At 37.4% G+C, this 25,621-nt stretch overlaps 1 protein-coding gene across 6 annotated transcripts in view; it reads right to left on the reverse strand.

Moving 5' to 3' along the window:
- The window catches only part of VPS8 (VPS8 subunit of CORVET complex), a 315,494-nt gene that overhangs the window by 167,547 nt on the left and 122,326 nt on the right, over window positions 1–25,621 (reverse strand). For all 6 annotated transcript variants that reach the window (XM_065943535.1, XM_065943540.1, XM_065943534.1 and 3 more), the window contains exons 23-27: window positions 23,228–23,317; window positions 19,899–19,950; window positions 5,409–5,451; window positions 3,921–3,993; window positions 3,517–3,636 (exon numbers count right to left, since the gene is read on the reverse strand). In XM_065943535.1, coding sequence (XP_065799607.1) covers window positions 3,517–3,636; window positions 3,921–3,993; window positions 5,409–5,451; window positions 19,899–19,950; window positions 23,228–23,317 — 378 coding nt within the window. The remainder of the gene's footprint in view (window positions 1–3,516; window positions 3,637–3,920; window positions 3,994–5,408; window positions 5,452–19,898; window positions 19,951–23,227; window positions 23,318–25,621) is intronic.

Below are 25,621 nucleotides of genomic sequence, written 5' to 3' on the forward strand. Positions count from 1 at the left end.
ACTGGCATCAAGATAGACAGACCAGGGGCATAGAAATAGAGTTCTGAAATAGACTCAGTATACATAGATGGTGTATCTTTCACAAAGTACAAAGACAATCCAGTAGAGAAAGGACAGTCATTTTGTCAAATGATGCTATAAGAATTAGATATCTCAATGCAAAAAAAAAAAAAGAAAAGAAAAGAAAAAAAGACCTTGTATCTAAACCTTGCACCACAGGCCAAAATTTCTTCAAAATGGATCACAGATTTAAAGGTAAAACCATAAAATTTCTAGAGGATATCTTTGTGACCTTGGGTTAGGCAAAGATTTCACAGCTACAGCCCCAGAAGCAGGATTCCTAAAACAAAACTAATGAATTAGACTTGATCAAAATTTTAAATTTCCACTATTCAAAACACAGTGTTAGGAAAATGAAAAGACAAACTACAGACTGGGAGAAAACACTTGTTAAATTCATGTAATTTGATTTTTAAAAACTTACCTAAAAAAAATTCTCAAAACAAGAAAACAAATACACTTTAAAAATAGGGGAAAATGGTCAAACTGTGGGTATTTTCACCATAGAGTATATATGGATAGAGAATATACAAATGGTAAACATAATTTCTTTGCAAATATATTTTAATGAAAAGATGTTTAATGTCAGTTGTCAGTAGGGAAATATAAACCAAGAGATACCAGTACACATCTACTAGAATGGTCAAATTAAAAAGATAAACCATAAAATGTTTTTGGAGAGAAGAAGAAGAAACTGATACTCTCATATACTACTGTAATGAAAACCGGCAGAACCACTTTAGAAAAGTCTTGTTAGTTTTTTATGAAGTAAAACAATATACTTCACAAAAGACCCAGTGATTTCATTATTTGGTGTTACTCAAGAGAAATAAAGATGTATGTCCACGCAAAGGCTAAACCTCCTAAAATATCTTTTAAATCCTTTCATGTCTTAGAACCCCCACTGTCACTGTCCTAATTCAAGCTGCCATTATCTTCTATCTAGATGACCACAAAATTTTGCTAACATCTTCGTGCCTCCAATCTTATCTTATTTCAATCCATTTTTCATTCAATAGTCAGAAGGAATTTTTCTTAACTACAAATTATGAAATTTTTCTATTCAGACGGTAAAGAATCCACCTGCAATGCCTGGAGAACTGGGTCCAATCTCTGGGTTGGGAAGATCCCCTGGAGGAGGAGGGCATAGCAACACACTCCAGTATTCTTGCCTAGAGAATCCCCAAGAACAGAGGAGCATGGCGAGTTACAGTTCATGGGGTCACAAAGAGTTGGAAGGGCTGAGTGACTAAGAAAGGCAAAAGGCTTTGGTGACTATAAAGTCCAAGCTTCCTACCATGGATAACAAGACTCAGTCTCTACCTGCCTCTCTGGCTTTCTCTCTCTCCACAGAATTCCTTACACTTAAAGATGTGGCCATACTGAATTTTTTTCAATTACCTTAACACACACTGCTCTATCTTATTTCCAGGTCTTTCTACATACTCTGTCCTTCTACCTGAAATACTTTTCCCTATCCTTAACCAGACTTCTACACATCCTGTGTGACTCACCATCGACATCATTTCATCCAAGACATCTTCCTGACCCTTCCATTAGATCCCCCTCCTAAATGTTCTTACAGTATTCTGCATATCTCTGGTGACATTTCTTACACCATGATATAGTTACTTATCTACAAGCTGGATCCTCTTCCTCCACAAAGGCAAGGTTTATATCCTGTCAGTCCAGGGTACACACACAGTTAGTACAGTATGTGTGACATACTTGACAAATCAATTGTCAAGTAAATGACACAGATTTTATTGCAGTCTTACTATCAATGTCAATGTCGTAATTTAGACATAAGCATAATCCCAAATGACCTTCAGTGCCACGACAGACCTTTGAAAAATGAAAACTAAGTAAAATTCTTTGATGCTCTCTAGGATGCTTTCTGAACCCCTGCCCTACCACTTCTTGTTTCTTTTTTCCTCCAGGCCAGACACTAGTACACTTACATTGTATTCTGGATGTCTAAGGTCTCCTAAACCAACTAGATTTGACTTTCATTTTCTGAGTTTCTTTTTTTTTTTTTTTTTTTTTAACCGTTTCACAATCTCTACTTTTATTGCCTAATTAGATTTTATTTCCATCTGGACAGCTTACTTTTTATTGGTGCGTGACGATATGGTTTGTTTTTTGTTTTTCCATCTGAACCTGGATGAAAAGAAAACTCAGTTCTGGGAGGGACTGTCAGATAAGGGTACAGAATATGGTGAAATGGTGCTCGGTATCCTCAAAAAAATTAGCAAAATCAACCCTAGAAGAGCCCTTATTTGCCCTCTTGATAGTTAATAAATAGACTGCTGGGGAAAGGGAGGAATAGATTCAAGGGCAAAGAAGGGTCCAGGTGGGATGAGGAAAGCAGGGACAGGCGTGTCTACCCCACTCTCTCCTGCTCTCACACCTATCCTCTAAATACAGTAGCAGTAGACTTTACTGCTACTGCTAAGTCACTTCAGTCGTGTCCGACTCTGTGCGACCCCATCCCTGGGATTCTCCAGGCAAGAACACTGGAGTGGGTTGCCATTTCCTTCTCCCATTTTCTGAGTTTCTTTTCCCTTCTTCCTCTGCTACTAAAGTTACTACTTCTGAAATCAGATTTTCCAATTAAACTAATGCAAAATGTGATGTGAGTGGAATCTCAACCTTCTCACAGGCACTTTAAAAAAACTTAACAGTTTATTATTCAACTTATAATAAGAGCATTATATGTTCATTAAATAAATTTACTTCATCTCACAGATATAATCACTATTAATATTTAGATATACTTCCTTCCTATTTCCTTCAAATATTGTGCATATACAATATTTTTTTTTTTAATTTGTGAGTCTGCTGCTTTACTAGACACTAAAATATAAGCACTGTCCACATTATCAAAAGCTTTTTAAAAAACAACTACAATATGGCTTAATTAGGAAGATATATCATGTTTTATATAATTATTCCCTTGGGGCATTTTCACAGAGAAATCTGGCTTACCCAGAACTCTCTTTAATAAAAACAGGTATAAGGATATTTTTTCAGCAGGAAGCTTCCATGTTCCATTTCAACTCCAGTTACTTCTACTATCATCACCACCACATGTCATTCAAAGCAATCTGCCATCTTTAGTATGCAAACAATAACAATTTACGAAATCAAGGATGTACTACATCTAACTCTGCTTTAACTTTTTAATACGGATGTGTCAGAAAGAGACATACAGACAGACATAGACAAACACTCAGGGAGGAAGGAGAGAGAGGGGAAGAAAGCAGGAAAGGAAGGGTAGGAAGGAGAAAAAGAATTAGAAATTATGGATGGCACAAAATTAAACATTTGAGACTCTGACTTACTACTAGGGCATAAAAACTGTACCTAAGGACTACTATTCATCTTTCTTTCTATTAAAAATAATTATCACTCCAACTCCTTTTAAAAATACCTTAGAATCACAGTATTTCTTACCAGCGCCAATACATTAAGAAATTCTCGTGTGTCAAAATGCAGCAAAGTCCGAATATAGGGATAGATTTCTTCTTCAGGGGGAGCTTCTGTTGAATGCAGGCGAATTAGAAATTCAAAAACCTGCAAGTTGGGGGGAAAAAAAAAAAGTTTATTCTTTTCTCACAAAGTATCTTGCTGAAGCAATGATTCCCATTTGTATAAAATAAAACCAGGTTGAATTTAGTTTAAATTGTCACTGGGTTATAACTTCTCTAACCTCTCTCAGCTATAATTACTGGCTCCAGTGTTAGTGTGCAGGCTCTCTCCTGTCATAGCAGATAGCTCCAGACCCATGTGCAGCCCTCAATTACAATTTGTCTTTATTGCATTTTAAGAGAGTAAAAATGTTACGAAAATGCACCAACCTGGTTTTTAACCAAGGGAACAAGATCTTCAGGGATGTCACCCAGGGGATAGGCACGACCTGCTAGACAACAGCTAGAAGAGAAGAAATTGAACGTATTTGGTGACTCTTAATGGGCTAACTTCCTGGGAACACACTGTTCTCAAACACAAGCTACTAGTCTGATGTTTAAGCAGGCTCAGCTCTTGTCAGTTAGGTCAGGCCCAAACCCAGATCTAGATGATAGCCAGTTCAGAAAACGTGGGTGACAGAAGGTGGTGGTGAAATAACACATCCTGTGACCAATAACTTTAATTTCTTTTTATTTTTCCTAAGAAAAACCCAAGCTGCACTAAATGAACAAGAAGGAATAAGGACAGATTACCTAAAAGTCTCACACCCAGCATCTGGAAAGAATCTGACAGCATCATTATACTGTTAACAGGTAAAAGCCTCAGGTTCGCAGAGACTTTTAAATCCAGTGGTTCTAAGAATGGTGAATAAAGATGGGGAATGAGCTAGGCTAAAAAATATTTGTAATCGGACAAGCCTTTTTGGGAGAATTAGAATCTCATGAGAAATTAACTGTATGGTTTTACCTCCAAACCAGACCTTCCTAATGGCTAATGACTAGCTCTGGGGGCTGAGTTATAAACTGTCTTCTGAATATGTCCTTATTTTGGTGGCAGGGGGTGGGGAGGAGTAAATTTTAAACCTCTTTGAAGTAGTCATCAATTTTGAATGTTAGAGACAGCTGGGTACCAGCATATTCTAAAAAGTTGAAAGTGCAGATGATAAAGAGCAAGGTAAATGCTACTCATGTTCTTCTATACTATAGAATTGATGTAACAAATTTGAAAGAGGTCTCAAAGTTAACTCAGATGCATACAGAAACTAAAATGATGTGCCAGCAGGTTCTGCCACCTTCCTGCTTGCCTGCCAGCCAGTTATCTATGTAAAAGCTCTATTAGGACACAATTCTGAGCTTGCATAGTCTATCAGAAGAATTCTGATTCAGGAGTAAACAGATAAACATTTCTGCTTACTTCAGTCACTAACTTTGTTCATGATGCAAACTAATTTCTTGCCCTTTTACATAAAATATGGACAAAAACATATCCCATAGACTTGGTAGTAAAAGTGAAATACTCTGTATCAAGATTTCTCAACCTCTGCCCTACTGATATTTCGGTATTCTTTGCTGTGGGGACTATCCTGTTCACTGCAGAATGCTAAGCAGCATCCCTGGCCTCTATGCATTAAATGCCAGTAGCATCTCTCCCGACACCAGTTGTGACAAAGCAAAATGTCTTTAGACATTGAAAATATACGGCAGAGGAGAGCAAGGGTGGGGGACAGAATTAATGACTGTTCAGAAGCACGGCTGTACATGAAAGAACACTGAAATATGAAAGCACTATACAGATGAAGAGATGACAATACCTCTGAGAATACAGAAGAAGTTTTATAAAAGAAGCATACACACATAAGTAAATTAAAAACCTCTTACCTAATATATACAAGAAGCTTGTTGCCCATAACAACTTGCTCATCTAAAATAGAAAAGTATCTTTAGCAATTCTCTCTCAAAAGCCTTTTAGAAATATAACCTTTATGTGGAAACAACAACTACCAAAAAAAATAAAATAAAACCAAAAAAACCCTTTGGCATTTAAGGTGCTCTAGGTATATTCCCAAACAATAGGAAAGTGAGATAAGACCACTTTAATTAATACTTTTTTTTTTTTAGAATTTCTGATAGATTCTTTTCACAGACACAAAATCAGTCAAGTCATTCAAGGGTACACATACAAAAAAAGGTGAAACCTTGTATAGAGATCTATGTATTGTTGGCTTAACTAATAGCTTGGGCCAAGAGAAGGTGTTGAACAGGCAATGATTTGACAAATTAACTAACTGATATTAAGGTATAATTTCAATGCCTTCTCATTTGCAACATGGACTCTTACTACCTACAATATTCTAGGCTAAAGGTCAGTGTTCACAAATGTTTAAGAAACTTAAGACTAAACACTCTTTATGACCTTTTGTATCCTAAAGTTATGTCTAAGATTCTGTCATATGGTAGTATAAATTTATTTCTTGGTTAAAAGAAACTGGAAACATAATTAGACCAAGTTTTAGGCCAAAAGATCAAAGTTAACAAAGAATAGTATAAGAGCATCAAGAAGGGGTGAAGTGATCAGCAATCCTTATGGTTGGTAGGAATTTATGGTTGGTAATACTGATGAACTGAAATTTTTGACAAGAATACTGGAATAATACAAGCAAGTGTACATCTCTTAATCAATAATCCTTTATAAAGACTCCAAGTCTGTGTTGTTGTACATGCAAATAAACTTGAATTGCTCAAAATTACATGAATAATTACATTCTGCTTCAATTCCACACATTTTTTCCAATCAATAAACTTTTACTTTTTTTAGAGAAGGTTTAATCATGTTACAGCAAAATTGAGATGGAGGTATAGAGATTTCTTGTATTTCCCTCATTCCTACACCACACAACCTCCACCACTACCAACACCCTGCCCCAGTGAGACCTTCCTTGTCATCAATGAACACACACTACCGTATCACCTGAGGACCGCCTAAGTGCAGAGTTTACATTAAGGCTCACTCTTGGTGCTGTGCACTCTATAGTGTGTCATTCACTCAGTCGTGTTCAACTCTTTGCGACACCACGGTCTGTCCATGGAATTCTCCAGGCAAGAATACTGGAGTGGATTGCCATTCCCTTCTCCAGGAGACCTTCCTGACTCAGGGAATGAGCCTGGGTCTCCTGCACTGCAGGCAGATTCTTTACCATCTGAGCTACCAGGGAAGCCCTGTACACTCTATGGGTTTTGACAAATGTATAGTAACACATATCCACCATTATAAAATCACTGAATAGTTTCACTGCCCTAAAACTCCTCTGCTCTACCTATTTGTCCTTCCATTCCCTTTAACCCCTAACAAATGCTGATTCTTTTATTCTCTCCATGGTTTTGCCTTTTGCATCATGTCAGATAATTGGAATCATAAGTCATCGCCTTTTCAGACTGGCTTCTTTCACTCAGTAATGCATTTAATTTTCCTCCACATCTTTTCATGGCTTGATAGCTCATTTGTTTTTGGTACTTAATGATATTTCATTGCATGAATGTACCAAGTTGATTCACTCATTCACCTACTAAAGGACATCTTGGTTGCTTCCAAGTTCAGGCAGTTATGAAGAGAGCTACTATCCACATTTGTAGTGAGGCCTTTGTAGAGATAGATTTTCAACTCCTTTGGGTAAATGAGTGCAGTTGCTGCATCACACAGCAAAAGCATGTTTAGTTTTATAAGTAATTGCCAAACTGTCTTCCACAGTGGCAATACCATTTTCCATTTCCACCAGCAATAAATGAGAGTTCCTATTGCTCCACATCCTAGTCAGCATTTGGTGGTGTTGCCGTTTCAGATTTCAGCCATTTTAATGGGGGCTTGAACTACCGCACAATTGCACTCATCTCACACGCTAGTAAAGTAATGTTCAAAATTCTCCAAGCCAGGCTTCAGCAATACGTGAACTGTGAACTTCTAGATGTTCAAGCTGGTTTTAGAAAAGGCAGAGGAACCAGAGATCAAATTGCCAACACCCGCCAGATCATTGAAAAAGCAAGAGAGTTCCAGAAAAACATCTATTTCTGCTTTATTGACTACGCCAAAGCCTTTGACTGTGTGGATCACAATAAACTGTGGAAAATTCTCAGAGATGGGAATACCAGACTATCTGACCTGCCTCTTGAGAAACCTGTATGCAGGTCAGGAAGCAACAGTTAGAACTGGACATGGAACAACAGACTGGTTCCAAATTGGGAAAGGAGTACGTCAAGGATGTATATTGTCACCCTGCTTATTTAACTTTTATGTAGAGTACATCATGAGAAATGCTGGGCTGGATGAAGCACAAGCTGGAATCAAGACTGCCGGGAGAAATATCAATAACCTCAGATATGCAGACGACACCACCCTTGTGGCAGAAAGTGAAGAGGAACTAAACAGCCTCTTCATGAAAGTGAAGGAGGAGAGTGAAAAAGTTGGCTTAAAGCTCAACATTTAGAAAACGAAGATCATGGCATATGGCCCCATCACTTCATGGGAAATAGACGGGAAAATAGCAGAAACAGTGTCAGACTTTATTTTTCTGGGCTCCAAACTTGCAGATGGTGATTGCAGCCATGAAATTAAAAGACACTTACTCCTTGGAAGGAAAGTTATGACCAACCTGGATAGCATATTTAAAAGCAGAGACATTACTTTGCCTGTCTCGTCAAGGATATGAATTTTCTAGTGGTCATGTATGGATGTAAGAATTGGACAGTGAAGAAAGGTGAGTGTTGAAGAATGGATGCTTTTGAACTGTGGTGTTGGAAAAGACTCTTGGACTCAGAGTCCCTTGGACTGCAAGGAGATCCAACCAGTCCATCTTAAAGGAGATCAGTCCTGGGTGTTCATTGGAAGGACTGATGTTGAAGCTGAAACTCCAATACTTTGGCCACCTCATGCGAAGAGTTGACTCACTGGAAAAGACCCTGATGCTGGGAAGGATTGGGGGCAGGAGGAGAAGGGGATGACAGAGGATGAGATGGCTGGATGGCATCACTGACTCGATGGACGTGGGTTTGGGTAGTCTCCGGGAGTTGGTGATGGACAGGGAGGCAGGGCGTGCTGTGATTCACAGGATCGCAAAGAGTCAGACACGACTGAGAGACTGAACTGAACTGAATGGGGGTGTGTGCTGGCACCCCATTGCTGTTTTAATCTGTAATTCCCTAATGGTGCTGAACATCTTTCAATATGCTTACTTGCCATCTGTGTATCTCCTTTGAGATGTCTGTTCAAGTCTTTGTTCATTGTTTAATTGGGTTATTCATTTTCTCATTGTCAAGTTTTAAGAGTTATTTATATATATTTTGGACAAGAGTCTTCTGTAAAATATTTTCTCCCAGTCTGGATTACCTTCTCATTCTCTTGTTGTCATTTGTGGAGCAGAAGTTTTTACTTTTAGAGAAGCACAGCTTATCAATTACTTCTTTCATGGATAATAATCTTTCTTTCATGGATAGTGCTGTATCTAAACATTCATTACCATGACTACAGTCAATTAAATTACTGCCTGTGTTGTCTTCTAGATACTTTACAGTTTTGCATTTTCCAATTAGGTCTATGGTCCACTGTGAGTTAATTTTTGCAAAAAGTGTAAGGTCTGTGTCTAGATTCACTAGATTCAGGTTTGCTCCTTGGAAGAAAAGCTATGACCAACCTAGACAGCATATTAAAAAGCTGCCACTTTGCACGTGGATATCCAATTTTTCCAGCACCATTTGTTGAAAAGACTATCTTTACACCAAAAGCTTCTTCAAAGATCAGTCCACTATGTTTATGAGAGTCTATTTCTGAACTATTTTGATCTACCAATCTATTTTTTTTATTCTTTTGCCAACACCACATTGTCTTGATTATAGTAGGTTTACATTAAATCTGGAAGTTAGGTAGTGTCAGTCCTCCAACTTTGTTCTTCTCTCTCAATACTGTTTTAGCTAACCTGAGTCTTTTGCTTCTCCATATACATTTCAGAATAAGACTATTAATATCCAAAAAATAACTTTCTGGGATTTTGATTGGGATTGCACTGAACCTGTAGACCAATCTGGTACAAAATGACATCATGACAGCATTGAGTCTTCCTATCCATGAACACAGAATCTCTCTCCATTTCTTGAGTTCTTTGATATCTTTCATCAGAGTTTCATAGTTGTCCTCATTTAGATCTTGTACATACTTTGTCAGATTTATACATAAGGGTACTAATATAAATAGTATTTATACCATGAAATACAATGAAATTAAAAAGACACTTACTCCTTGGAAGAAAAGTTATGACCAACCTAGACAGCATATTAAAAAGCAGAGACAAAAAAATAAATAAATAAATAAATAAAAAGCAGAGACATTACTTTGCCAACAAAGGTCCATCTAGTCAAAGCTATGGTTTTTCCAGCAGTCATATATGGATGTGAGAGTTGGACTATAAAGAAAGCTGAGCGCCGAAGAATTGATGCCTTTGAATTGTGGTGTTGGAGAAGATTCTTGAGAGTTCCTTGGACTGCAAGGAGATCAAACCAGTCTATCCTAAAGGAAATCAGTCCTGAATATTCATTGGAAGGACTGACGCTGAAGCTGAAGCTCCAATACTTTGGCCACCTGATGTAAAGAACTGACTCACTGGAAAACACCGTGATGCTGGGAAAGGTTGAAGGCAGGAGGAGAAGGGGACAACAGAAGATGAGATGGTTGGATGGCATCACCGACTTGATGGACATGAGTTTGAGCAAGCTCCGGGAGTTGGTGATGCACAGGGAAGCCTGGTGTGCTGCAGTCCATGGGGATGCAAAAAGTCAGACATGACTGAGCAACTGAACTTAACGGATAAATGGCAGTGTGCTTTTATTTTTGAATTCCACTTGTTCACAGAAGGTATATAGTAAAGTGACTGCCTTTTGTATATTAACTTTGTATCTGCAAACTTGCAACAACTGCTAATCAGTTCCAGGAGTTTTGGGGTCAATTCTTTCAGACTTTCTACATAAATAATCATGTTACCTGTAAACAGTTTTATTTCTTCCTTTCCAATCCATATACCTTTTATTTCCTTATCTTTTTGCACTAGCTAAGACTTTCAGTATGATGTTGAAAAGCAGTGGTAAGAAAAGGACATCCTTGCCCTGCTCATCACCACTAAATTTCTCACCAGTAAATACATTAGCTGTAGGTATTTTGTAGATGTTCTTTATCAAGTTCCACAAGTTTTCCTCTATTCCTAATTTGCTGAGAGTTTTTATCATGAATAGGAGTTGAACTTCGTTAAATGCTTTTTCAGCATCTACTGATATGATCATGTGATTTTTCTTCTCTCATTCTATTGATGTGATGAAATACATTAACTGACTTTCAAATGTTGAGGCAGCCTTGCACACCTGGGATAAACCTCACTTAGCTGTGGTATATAATTCTTTTTATAACTTGACAGATTCAATTTGCTAATATTTTGCTGAGAATTTTTGTTTTTATATTCATGAGAAATACTGGTCTATAAGTTTTACTTCCTTACAACGTCTTGGTTTTGGTATCAGGCCTCATAGAAAAAGCTAGAAAATATTCCCTGAGTTCTGTCTTCTGAGAGATTATAGACAATTGGTATAACTTCTCCCTTAAATTTAAGTTTAGCAAAATTCATCAGTGAAACACACTAGACCTAGTGTTTTCTGTTTTGGAAGGTTATTCATTACTGGTTCAATTTCTTTAATAGGTACAGGCTTATTCAGATTACCTATTTCTTCTTGTGTGAGTTTGGGCAAATTGCATCTTACAAAAAATTGGCCTGTTTCATTAGGGTTATCAAACTTATGGGCATAGAATTGTGCACAATACTCTTATTATTACTCTTCTAATGCCCATAGGATTTGGATAGCTATCCCTTCTTCCATTTCTGACATTAGTAAGTTTGGGTCTCCTTTTTATACAAGCTAGCCTGGCTAGAGGCTCAGATTCTATTGATCTTTTCAAAGAAAGAGCTTTTGGTTTTCACCAAACACCCCCAAAATCAACAATTTTCTCAACTGATTTCTTATTTTCAGTTTTATTAATTTCTATTCTAATTTTCATTATTCTTCTTTTGCTAATTTTGATCTAATTTGTTCTTCTTTTTCTAAATTCCTAAGGTAAAGCTTAGAGTATTGATTTTAGATCTTTCTTCTTCTCTGATATATGCATTCAATGTTATAAATTTTCCTCGAAGCTCTGAGTTAGCTGCTTCTCACAAATTTTTGTAAGTATTTTCATTCATTTCAAAATACTGTTAAATTTCTCTTGAGATTTCTCCTTTGTCCATGTATAATTTAGAAGTGTGTTGTTTAATCTCCAAGTATTTGGAGACTTCCCAGCTTTCTTTCTGGAGAAGGAAATGGCAACCCACTCCAGTACTCTTGCCTGGAAAATCCCATGGATGGAAGAGCCTGGTAGGCTGCAGTCCATGGGGTCGCCAAGAGTCAGACACGACTGAGCAACTTCACTTTCACTTTTCACTTTCATGCATTGGAGAAGGAAATGGCAACCCACTCCAATGTTCTTGCCTGGAGACTCCCAGGGACGGGGGAGCCTGGTGGGCTGCCGTCTCTGGGGTCACACAGAGTCAGATACAACTGAAGTGACTTAGCAGCAGCAGCAGCTTTCTTTCTCTTAGTATTTTCTAGTTTAATTCCATTATGGTCTGAGAGCAGGATTTATATGATTTCTATTCTTTTAAATTTGTTGTGCTTTATGAACCAGAACATGGAGTTTTTTATATTCTGCTTTCATTTTTGCTCCATATATACATGAAAGGTAATTTTCAAGTTTGTTTCGAAAGGATTAGTTTCAGGGCTACTGAAAAGGGACTAAGAATAAAGAGGGATTAAGACTCTACCAAATGATCTTCCCTGCTCCTGTCCTTACAGAAAGAAAAAACTACAAAACCTGTACATTATATGAAAAGCTACCTGAAGGTACTGAAGAGGGAACAGAAGTAGTAGACAAATCTGGCAGGAAGTTCACATTCACTGGGAACAGGACAGACTGGCACCCACGCAAGTAACTGCACACAGAGGCTGTAACAGAAGGAAAACTAATCTTTCTGGGAGACGGTACCAGAAAAGTGAAGGAAACCATGAATGTGGAAGAGACCAGTGAAATCTCAAAATAGAAAGAGTCAAAGAGGGGATCTTCAAACTATCTACCCATATTAGTGACTTATCCCTAAGCTGCTGTGTATGAACAACAGTCAGAGCAGCTCATCCAGAGAGAAAAAGTCAGAACCAAGACGAGAGTTCACCCCGAAGGTCCTAGAGTAGTTGGCTTTGGTGTGGAGTTCGTGTGCTCAGAGGAGAGGAGACAGGAACATGCACAAGTAAATTACCATCACTGGAGGTTTGCAGTCTGAGACCAAGTGCAGTCTGTGTGCCAAGCATAGTAGCAGCTGGGGACTCATGTGGGAAAACCAGCAATCTTTCTGGTTGGTGAGCTAGAGAAGTTAGGTGATGTGAACAGTCAACAGATTGGCAGAATCTTATAAAAAGGTAAGCCAGAAAGAGGATCTTCAAACTTGATTACCTTCATTATTGACTGACCCTTAAGCCACACAGGTGGAACAGAATCAAAGCAAACCAGCTAAGGACAAAGGACCTTTTGAGAAGAGACTGGAGTCACAACAGAAACAGAGTTTGCAATTCAAGCCCAGTCAAGAAAATTACCTGATAAAACGACAAGAGAAAATTATTGGTGGAAAAAAATAACAGAATCCAGAATCTCCATAATGTAACATTCAAATATCCAGGATACAGTCTAAAATATTTCATCATATTTCATGTGATGAAACAAGAAAATAAAACATATTATGTTTTTCTTAAGGGAAAAGAAAACCAAGTCCAAACCTGAAATGAACAAAACGTTAGAACTGATAAGAATTTTAAAGCAACTATTATATTTATCCTCAATGAAACAAAACAAAATATGTTTCAACACATGAAAATTTGAACAGATAAATGAAGAGATGCTGGAGAGAAACAGAAGCAGTAAAAAAAGAACCTAGTGAAAATTACAGAACTATAAAATTTGATCATGAAAGACAAATATTCAGAATGGATTTAACAGCTGAGTTGACATGAAAGAGAGTGAACCTGAAGGCAAAGCAACAGAAACCATCCAAGGACAAGGACAGAGAGGAAAAAGGCCAAACCAAACGAAAACAAAAGCCAGAGGGACTGACCTATACGATGATGGAAGGAAAACCTCCAATAATCTGCTCCTCCATGAAAGCAAAGAGAACACTGGCAGATATGATCAAAATCAACTTTTCCAGAACTCTTGAAATTACTTAAGGCTTCCAATAATCCTAGGAATGTTTAATTCAAGGAAAATGCCTGAATCTCAGTAAGAACAGTGAGCTTCACAGTGGTTTAACATTACCTAGTCCCACTCACTTTTTCCCAGCTTCACCATAGCTTTGAAACCAACAAACAGCCTTGCAACTGTGGTAGTTGTGAAAACCAGCACCCATGCAACCATTCAAGGGGGCAAAATGGGTTTGGAGTGCCCTGAAAGCCCATCCTTTAGAGAACTATCACTGTCTAACCTATCTGGCAGCTCACTTAAAAGCTCCATTCTAGGGCTTATCTTTTTCTTTCCTGACTCAGAGCTTACTTGAAGCAAACAGCACTATCCTCAAAGGATATTTAACTTTACAGGTGCCAGAGGCAGTGCACAAGAAGGAACTGATTAAAGACCCACCAGAAAATTCAAAAAGAAAAATTGGAGAATAGTGGTCTTCAAGGGCTTTCAAAATCTCCACAATACTTCTGGAACTCTAGAAGTACATGAACATGTACAGTTAAAGGGCTGTGGACACATGCAGGAAAGACCTGAAAAGATTTACAACCTATGCCTGACTTTGAGGATCTGCACAAGCAGGAAGTAAAGGCTAATAAGGCAGAATTGTAAACTGTCTACTGCAGCATCAGAACTCCAAAGTAAAATAAAAGCTGACAGACCTAAAATAAGAAATAGATATTTCAACAATAACATTTAGATACTTCAATACTCATTTTTCAATCATGGACAGAACAATTAGAGGAAGATGAACAGGAAATAGAAGTCTTGAACAAAACTATAAGCCAACTAAACCTAACAGACATCTACAGAACATTCTACTCAACAACAAACCACATTCATTATTTTCAAGTGCACCTGGGATATTCTCCAGAATATGTTAGGCCATAAGTTTCAATAAACTAAAAAAACAGAAACAACATAAAGTATGTTCCTTAAGTACAATGGGAAAAAGTGAGAAATAAGTATCAGAAGGAAGTGTTAGAAACCCAAAAATATGTGGAAATTAAACAACAAACTTCGAAATAACCAATGCTGCTGCTGCTAAGTCGCTTCAGTTGTGTCTGATGCTGTGCGACCGCATAGATGGCAGCCCCCCAGGCTCCGCCTCCCTGGGATTCTCCACGCAAGAACGCTGGAGTGGGTTGCCATTTCCTTCTCCAATGCATGAAAGTGAAAAGTGAAAGTGAAGTCGCTCAATCGTGTCCAATTCTTCGCGACTCCATGGACTGCAGCCTACCAGGCTCCTCCGTTCACGGGATTTTCCAGGCAAGAGTACTGGAGTGGGTTGCCATTGCCTTCTTTGAAATAACCAATATCTCAAGGCAAATTAGAAAATACTTCAAGATGAATGAAAATGAAGATACAATAGACACAACTTATGGAACACAGCTAAAGCGTTGCTTAGAGATATTTGCAGCTATAAACATCTATTTTTGAAAAAAAAGTAAGAAAGATTTCAAATCAATAATCTAGACTTTCACCTCAAGAAACAAAAATAAATAAAGAAATAAACCCAAGGCAAGATGAAGTAAATAATAAAGGCTAAGCAGAAATAAATGAAAGAGCAAAGAAAAATAATATCACTAAGATCAAAATTAGTTCTTTGGGGAAAAAACAATAAAATTGACAAACCTTTAGCTAGACAGATCAAGAAGAGAGAAGACTCAAATTACAAGTATTAGTAATAAGAGACATCAATATAAACCTTATAGAAACAGAAAGAATTGTTAAGAGAACACCATAACCACTATATGTCAACAGATTAGATGATAAATTAAATGGACAAACTCCTAGAAATACAAAAACTACCAAAACTGACTCAAGAAGAAATGAATAATCTGAACAGACTTAACAAGCAGAGACTGAACTAGTAATTTAAAAACTTCCAACAAAAAATATTCCAGGCTCACATGGTTTTATTAATGAATTCTACCACATATTTAAAGAATTAACACCAATCCTTCAAAACCTGTTCCAAAAGACAGAAGAGTGAACACTTCCCAACTCATTTCATGAGCAAGTATAACAAGATATCAAATATACTTGATACTAAGAACAAAAAATAAAAGATATGAGAAGAAAATTATAGAACAAAATCTTTTATGAAGACAGCCATAAAAAATTCTCAGAAAAATTTAGCAACCTCAATCTTACAACATGTAAAAACAATTATATTGTGACCAAGTGAGATTTATTCCAAGAACATAAGACTGACTTAACATACAAAAATGAATCAACCTTATAAACCATATCAATAAAATAAAGGATAAAATCCACAAGATTATCTTAACAGATAAAAAAAAAAAAAGCATTTGATAAAATCCAACCATTCCATGTTAAAAACACTCAAATTAGGAACAGAAGGCAACTTTCTCAAAATGATAAGGCCATCTATGAAAAACCCACAATTAACATCATATTCATGGCATCCGGTCCCATCACTTCATGGGAAATAGATGGGGAAATAGTGGAAACAGTGGCAGACTTTATTTTGGGGGGGGGGGGGGCACTCCAAAATCACTGCAGATCGTGACTGCAGCCATGAAATTAAAAGACGCTTACTCCTGGGAAGCAAAGTTATGACCAACCTAGACAGTATATTAAAAAGCAGAGACATTACTTTGTCAACAAAGGTTCATCTAGTCAAGGCTATGGTTTTTCCAGTGGTCATGTATGGATGTGAGAGTTGGACTATAAAGAAAGCTGAGCACCAAAAAATTGATGCTTTTGAACTGTGGTGTTGGAGAAGACTCTTCAGAGTTCCCTGGACTGCAAGGAGATCCAACCAGTCCATCCTAAAGGAGATCAGTCCTGGGTGTTCATTGGATGGACCGATGTTGAAGCTGAAACTCCAATACTTTGGCCACCAGATGCAAAGAGCTGACTCATTTGAAAAGACCCTAATGCTGGGAAAGATTGAGGGCAGGAGGAGAAGGGGAATGACAGAGGATGAGATGGTTGGATGGCATCACCGACTCAATGGTCATGAGTTTGGGTAAACTCCAGGAGTTGGTGATGGACAGGGAGGCCTGGCGTGCTGCGGTTCATGGGGTTGCAAAGAGTCGGACACGACTGAGTGACTGAACTGAACTTAATGGTAAAAAACTGAATGCTTTCCCCCTTAGATAGAAAAAAGCTAAGGATGTCCATTCTTGCCACTTCTGCTCAACATTGTATTGGAGGTTCTAGCCAGATCAATTAAGGAAGAAAAATAAAAGGAATTCAGATCAGAAAGGAAGAAGTAAAATTAACTTTATTAACAGATGACATGATCATATAGGTGAAAAACTCCAAAGAATCCATTTTAAAAATTGGAACTAGTGAATGAAGGATGCAGATACAAGATCAATATAATCAACTTTACTGCAAATTCCCTGGTAGTCCAATTGTTAGGACTCAACACTCACTTCTGGGGCTGGGGTTCAAATCCAGTTGGGAAACTCAGATCCCGGAAGCCTCTGGTATAGCCAAAAATATATATATATTAATTTTATTTCTGTACACTACCAATGAACATTCTGAAAATGAACTTTTAAAAAAATCCATATACAATGGCATCAAACTAAATAAACTAGGAATAGATTCAGCAAAAGAAGTAAATGACTTGTACACTGAAAACCACAACACCGAAAGAAATTAAAGAAGACCAAACAAATGGAAAGATAGACTGTGTTAATGGAACTGGAAGACGTAATAATGCTAAGATAGCAACACTTCCTAAATTGATGCAATCTTTATCAAAGTCCCACCCAGCTGTCCTTCTGCAGAAGTTGAGAAAACAAACTGATTTTAAAAGAACAAAATAAATGGAAAATATACATCCATAGATTAGAAGACTCTACATTAAGATGGCAATCCCCTCCCCACCAAAACTTACCTATAGAATCAATGCAATTCCAAACAAAATTCAAGTACGCTTTTTAAAAGAAACTGATAAGTGGATTTTAAAGGCCATTCAAGAAGGCAAAGGGCCTTGTATTCTGAAAAAGAATAAAGCTGGAAGACTAAAGATACTTGATCTTAAGACCTACTACAAAGTTACAACCAAGACAGTATATTATTGGCATTGGGCTTCTCAGGTGGCACTAGTGGTTAAGTACCTGCCTGCCAATGCAGGAGAGGTAAGAGACATGAGTTCAATCCCTTGGTCGAGAAGATCCCCTGGAGGAGGAAATGGCAACCCACTCCAGTATTCTTACCTGGAGGAATCCCATGGACAGAGGAGCATGGTGGGATACAGTCCATAGGGTCGCAGAGTTGGACACAACTGAAGCAACTAAGCACGGACATGCAGGCCAATGGAACGTAACAGAAAGCTTGGAAATAAACTCATAGTCAGTTGACTTATGACAAAAATAAATTTTTTGCAAAAAAAAAAAAAAAAAATTTCAAAAAAGGTGTGCAGATAATTCACTAGAAACAAGATAATCTTTCCAAACAATGGTAGGGGAACTGATAACTACAGAGGGAAAAGTCCCTGAACTTCATCTTGCATCATATATGAAAACTGACTCAAAATGTATTACAAACCTGAACACAAATACGTAAACTATTATACAGCTAGAAGCAAACAAAAGATAAAATCTTTATGATATTGAGTTGGACAAAGATTTCTTAAACAGAACACCAAAAGTCGAAAACTACAGAAAAACAAGATAAATAAAATGGACCTCATGAAGACTGAAAACTTTTGTTCTTTGAAAAACACGGTTAAGAAAACAAAAAAGTAAGCAACAGACTGGGCAAAAAAATTTGTGAAACACATATTTTAAAAGGCCTTGTATCCAGACTACATAAGGACTCTAAAAGGCTCTGGTCGAGATTTCACATACCCAGAGCTCAATAATATGATGTCAAATAACACCTCTTCTCTACCTTTCTAGAAAGTGTTAAAAGATTTAAATGGATGACTCATACAAAAAAAGGTACGTGAATGGGCAAAAGCACATGAAAAGATGCTGAACATCACTAACCATGAGGGAAATAAAAATTTAAACCACAATGAGATACCATTATCCACCCAGTTAGAATAGCTAAATACTTTTAAAGACTGACAATACCAAGTGCTTGCAAAGATATGGAGCTATCAGAACTCTCTCATACTGCTGATGGGAATGTAAAACAGTATACTCATTTTGAAAAACCAACCAGCAATACTTCAGAAAGTAAAACATATATTTACTATACAATCCATCCATTCTGATTCTAGATAGTTGTCCAAGAAGAATGAACACATGCCCAAGAAAACTTATTCACAGCTAGGGGTCAGCAATGGGGGATAAGAAAAACATAAGGGATACCTGTGGTGATGAAACTGTTCTGTATCAATGTGAGTATTTGTGACTATATCAATGTGAATATTTGCTTGTGATACTCTGCTTTAGTTTTGCAAGATGTTATCACTGAGGGAAAATGGGTAAACAGTATACAGGATCTCTTGTGTCATTTCATACAATTACATGTGAATCTACAATTTCCTCATAATAAACAGTTTAATTAAAAACATAAAAAAACTCATTCACAAATGGAGCAGCATTACTTATAATAGCTCCAAAACAGAAGCAACTGGAATGTCTTTCAACTGATGAGTAGATAAACCAATGACATTATATCCAACTCACGGATTACCATTTTCAGCAACTAAAGGGAACAAAATTATATATGCAACAACATGGATGAATCTCAAAAACACTGTGCTAAGTGAAATAAATAAAACACCAAAATTAAATACTATGTAATTCTACTTACATGAACAGTAGTTAAAAAAAAAACCAAAAAACAAAAACAGTAGGTCAGAAAACGCCAGGGGATGGGACTGCAGGGAGTAGAGTACAAGGGACAGGAGGAAACCTTTTAGTATGGAATTATACAGCTCCTTCTACAATTTGAATATGTCAGTTGTTATATGATCACGTACAATTATCAAAGTTCACACTGTACACATAAAATTGGTGAAATCTGTGTTATTTAAATAATATTTTTAATCACCAAAAAGAGAAAAACATTAAGGCTTAGAAAATTAATACCTGTTAGCGTCTTTCCTGCATTCAAAGGAGGTGCAATGACTCTGAAAAGTTTCTGCATGAAAATTAATAGAAGAACAATCAACATCATCTTTAAAAAAAATTTCAAAAATAATTAACATCTTATGCTATAATCACCTTTCTCTGATTGAATTAGTCATTTGCTATTAAGATTAAATATAAAACCTTTTAATGTGGACATAAACTGCTTCAGTAGGATCACTAGGAAATAATCATTGTTGTCATATTCCTCACTGAAAGAAACTATTTAACAAATACCAGTTAGAAGAAAGTCTTTGTTGAGAACATTATTTCTAATATAAGCTATGCTTAGACTCCTAAAAGAGCTTTATTTTTTAAAAAACAGTAAGCAAATGAAAGGATTAGTAGTCCACCAAAATAATGAGAAAGATTACTGTAAGCTGAAAACATGTGAACAATCAGCAGCCACAGAAAAAGACGGCGAAATGGAAGCAGAGCCTGTGAAAATACAAGATTAATGGCAAAACTACGCTGGCATTCCTGGGAGGGAGTTTACTGTTTGGGAGAAGACAGACCCTTAGCACTGGGAAGTGGGGCAAATCCAACTGTTCATTAGCATCAAAAGCCTGATAAAGCTCTTCATATTTTTCCAGGAAACCTAAATCCCTCCCCCCTCACACTCCAAGTTTCGTTAAACTGGTAGATAAGCCTCTCTCTCTGGCTGTTTAGTGATTCACTCATTTCTGAGTTCTCCCAGTACAAGTGTGAATAAATCCTGTCTTTTCCCCTGTCAATCTGCTCATTGTCAGTTAATTCACAGTCTTCTCCCCACCATTCGGATTTCAGTTGGTAGAGGAAAAGGTTTCCCCTCCCAACACAAGGCACTATTACATCAGAAGCAGCCAAAACTAGAACTAAGGAAAGAGTTCAGAGACTGTGGTAATCATCCCAAACACGGTGACACTGTCTTTCATTCTAGAAAAACTAGAAAATTTCAAAAGGCAATACAGTTCCTCTTTTTTAATTTTTAGTTCACATTGGAGTATAGTTGATTAAAAATGTTGTGCTGAGGGAGGAAAGGAACAGGCTGAGCTGACTCCATCTTGAAAAAGAAGGAAACTCCATCTTGCACTTTCAGTGAGCTTTGGACTATGTGCCTGGTAGCCAAGCGGATAACATAACTACGGCCAAACTGGTCTCCCAGACTGATGAACACTAGATTCCAAACCAAGATTTCCCATTGACAAAAAGAATGTGATAATCCCCTACGTAGTCAGTCACCTTTGTCATCTTTATGGCACCCATTGGGGTAGGCCACAATGTATAATTAGCTGACCCTTCTGATTATGAATCATGGCTGTAACCTGATTGTATCTCCCTTTAACACTTTCCAGTCTAGGTTTAAGGAATATGGGAATGTGGGCTTGAGCAGTACACTTAAGGTATATAAGGTTTTCACAAAAGTCGGTCGGGGTCCTTGGCTAAGGGAGACTCTGCCCTGGGCCCGCCGGTGTAATAAACTGCACTCCACTAGCTGCAATGTCCTCTGAGTGAGTTTGCTTCCTGGAATGTGTGGCTACAACAGTGTTAGTTTCAGGTGTACAACAAAGTGATTTAGTTATACACATACATATATCTATTCTTTTTCAGATTCTTCTAATTTGAACCTCTTTAAACTGAAATAGCTAAACTTTAAACACTGAATAGTGATTTCTTTACAGGCAGAGAATTATAAAAGGGCAATCACAGGATGTCTCTAACTTCCCACTGCTAAAATCTCCAAATAACTATTTAATAACAAACACCAAGCTCCTGCTGAAAGTCATTAAACTTGAAAACTACTCAAAAAAAAAAAACCAAGGCAACATCAACAGTAAAGTGTTCCATCTGAGATGCATAGCTATAAACACAAACCAGATTCTGAGCAATAAAAAATCCACACAAAACAAAAACTTCAAAAGCAGCAATAACAAAAACCCCACAACCATTTTTATCAACATAGAATGCATCAAATCAGAATCTGTTTGCAGGGATTATTTTGAGAGAAACTAGAAACTGCATTAATTCTTCCTAATTGTGGTTTAATAGTTTAATTGTGGTTTAAAAATGGAGAACATTTTTGCATGCACAGAGGTCATGGACCTCACTGAAGAGGCAGCTGAGAAGTGTTCAAATGTTAAGAATACTTATTTGAAACACAGACAATCAAAATCAAAACCAGTGTGGGAAGGCTGTGGCACTCATCTGGAAAATGACCAAGAGAAAAGAAGTACACAAAAGTTAAGGAATTATGAATTAGAGGGATATTCACCTTCCAAGTGAAAAGAAAACTGAAATATCAAGGAATGACTGCTGACTTAAAATAATACTGTAAATGCTTTTGGATGCTCATTAAACATGCAAAAATGTTGACTGATGCCTTCAGGAGACGCCTGGATCTTCTGACCCAGGTAATGAAGGCACTGTAATAACACAGTGGGCTGGTAGGGCGCTACATGCGTGCTAAGTCGCTTCAGTCATGCCTGACTCTTTAAGACCCTATGGACCATTGCCCACCAGGCTCCTCTGTCCATAGGATTCTTCAGGCAAGAATACTGGAGTAGGTTGCCATTTCCTCCTCCAGGGGATCTTCCTGACATATCCACAATCCATAACCCTTAATTCTGTCTTCAAATTTAAAGGAACTAACATGATGGAGACAGGTTTGTTTCTTTTAAAAATAAACCCAAATGCTTTTTAGGTGCTCTTTTCTAATGGTAAGGATAATAAGAAATTCTAATGAATGCTAGAAAATTCTGAAATGGAAAAAGCAACAAATTAGCTATTAACAAATAACGACCTCTCACCATTTTCAGGAGTTTACCCTAGCAGAATATAGCTACAAAACAGCATTACTCAATAATACCATTACTCCATACATAGTAATAGATTATTACTCTATTATAGAATAGAATGATTATTAATAAATAATTAATAAATAAACATTCTATTCTACAGTATAGAATAAATTTCTTATAACTTTTGGAAAAGCTACAATAACATGAAAATCTTTTAGAAAAAAAAACTTAAAAAAAAAAAAAGGAGTCTCACAGGCCTTTATCTATTGTTGCCTGGGATTAAACACCTAAAACTTATGCAGATAAAAAGAATGCAATGGCATATAGGTATATGAAGGTATAAAATTATAAAGACTATCTAAAGTCCTGAACAACAATGGGTGCAAGTCTAATAAACCTACAAGACAATTTAAAGTGACTGGATGAAAACAAACTATTCAAAGCAAATGGAGAGAAGGGAAAAGATATTAATAGACAATATAAAATATGTGTACAAATTAGGAAGAATCTTACCTCCATTGGACTAATAAATTCATTCATGCCTCTGTTGTAGACATAGATCATAGCATCATATAGTCGATTTTCCCAACACATGAGAACTATCTGTAAAAAGGAAGTATCGCTTGGTCCATACAATTTAGTAAGTCTTACCAATTATTTTCCTCAAAGCTTTAATTATGGGTAAGATTTTGAATTTTCTTTCCTAATTTTTCTTATTCCTTCTTTGAAAAAAACCTGAAATTAAAGTACTCAAACACAATGCCAGGGGAAGAGCTGTTGTAGGTTCAACGTTACTTTAAATAGTGTAATAGCTACTTTTAAACATCCTCCAATATATGATTTTATTTCTTCTCTATCCTCCCCCTTTCCATATCCATTCTAGTGACCTTTGGTCACTAGTTCTACAAATATTTACTAAATATTTATATTCAGGTCCTCTCCTCGGCATTGGTAAGACAAATAGGTAATAGGTAAGATAATAGGTAAGACAAATCCGGATCTAGTCTCTACCCTGACAGCACTTCCATTCATCCTGGACACTCACCAAAAGGGGCACAAAATGGTATGTGAATTATGACTTGGGGAAGATACTCAATTATGCAAATAGTTCATTTACAAATGTGGTAAGTCTATAAAGGAAACTGTCTTGGTCTGGAGTATTCAGAAAATCATCCCTAAGGGAGCAATATTTAAGTTAGGACCTAACGGATGCATGAAATTAAAAGACACTTGCTTCTTGGAAGAAAAGCTATGACGAACCTAGACAGAATATTAAAAAGTAGAGACATTACTTTGTCGTCAAAGGTCCATATAGTCAAAGCTGTGGTTTTTCCAGTAGTTACGTATGGATGTGACAGCTGGACAATAAAAAAAGCTGAGTGCCAAAGAACTGATGCCTTCAAAATGTGGTGCTGGAGAAGGCTTTTGAGAGTCCCTTGGACAGCAAGGAGATCAAATCAATCAATCCTAAAGGAAATCAACCCTGAATATTCACTGGGAGGACTGATGCTGAAGCTCCAACACTTTGGCCACCTGATGTGAAGAGCCGACTCAATGGAAAAGACCCGACGCTGGGAAAGATTGAAGACTAGAGGAGAAGGGGCGACAGAGGATGAGACGGTTGGGTGGCATCACCATTTCAATGGACATGAGTTTGAGCAAACTCTGGGAGATGGTGGAGCACAGGGAAGCCTGGAGTGCTGGAGTCCACGGGGTCACAGAGTTGGACACGACTGAGTGACTAAACAACGACAAGAGATGCACGTATGTAAGCCAGAGGCAGAGGTGGAAATGAGGGGTTTTGCAGGCAGAAGGAGCAGAAAGGATGAAAGGAGCTTGAAGTGGTTAATGATGGATAGAAATCAATTTGAGAAAATAGAAGAGGAACAGAGATGACTTGAAGGATCAAGTTCAGTTGCTCAGTCGTGTCCAACTCTTTGCAATACCATAGACTATAGCCCGCCAGGCTCCTCTGTCCATGGAATTTTCCAGGCAACAACACTGGAGTGGGTTGTCATTTCCTCCTCCAGGGGATCTTCCTGACCCAGGAATCGAATCCATGTCTCCGACATTGGCAGGTGGATTTTTTTTTTACCACTGAGTCACCTGCGAAGCCCTGACTTGAAGTATGTAGTACATCATACTCTGTTCCTATGAGAGCTAAATTATAGTACTTAAGTGACAGAAGACTGAAGTAGAAGAGCAGAGGTCAAAGAAGGAGAATGGTAAGGAACAGGCAAAAAGGTTCAGAGGGAAAATGGAAGTGAGGTGCCATGGGAGAGTTTTCCCAGACAAAGGCATGTTCTGGGTCCTCTTCTCGTCCTCTCAGGCAGTGTCAAGGTCATACACATCTTTATAGCTTCCCTAACCTCCCCTCTGACCCACATATTCAGCCACTGACTTGATATCTTCACCTAAATGTCTATGTCTAGTAGTATCTCAAAATAAAACTGCAAAATATACCTCCTGATTTGTCTCCTACACTCAGATCTATCCCAGTCTTCCAATCTTCTTAAAGGAATTACTATCCACCTTGCTTCTCAAGCCAAAATATTAGGCAAGAGTCTTAAATTCTCTCCTTCCACACCTTCAGGTCTGATTCATCAGAAAATGAGTTCTACCTCCAAAACATTCCCAAAGTCAAGCCATCTCTCTTCACTTCACCACTACCATCTCTGGCCAGTATACCTCCTTGTAACTAGCTCTTAACCAATTTCCTCGCTTCTTCTCTACTAGGTCCCTATCTCTCATTCTGCTACCCATAAGCAAATCAGAGTAATCTCATTTAAAATCTTTTGAGGATTTCACATAACACTCAGAATAAAATAGAAAAATGTACCCTGCCCTAAAAGAGCTACCTCTCTTTTTCAACCAAGTTGTTTTTCTTTCATTTGTAACTTTAACACC

This window comes from Muntiacus reevesi, chromosome 8 (assembly GCF_963930625.1).
Source record: "Muntiacus reevesi chromosome 8, mMunRee1.1, whole genome shotgun sequence".
NCBI lineage: Eukaryota > Metazoa > Chordata > Mammalia > Artiodactyla > Cervidae > Muntiacus > Muntiacus reevesi.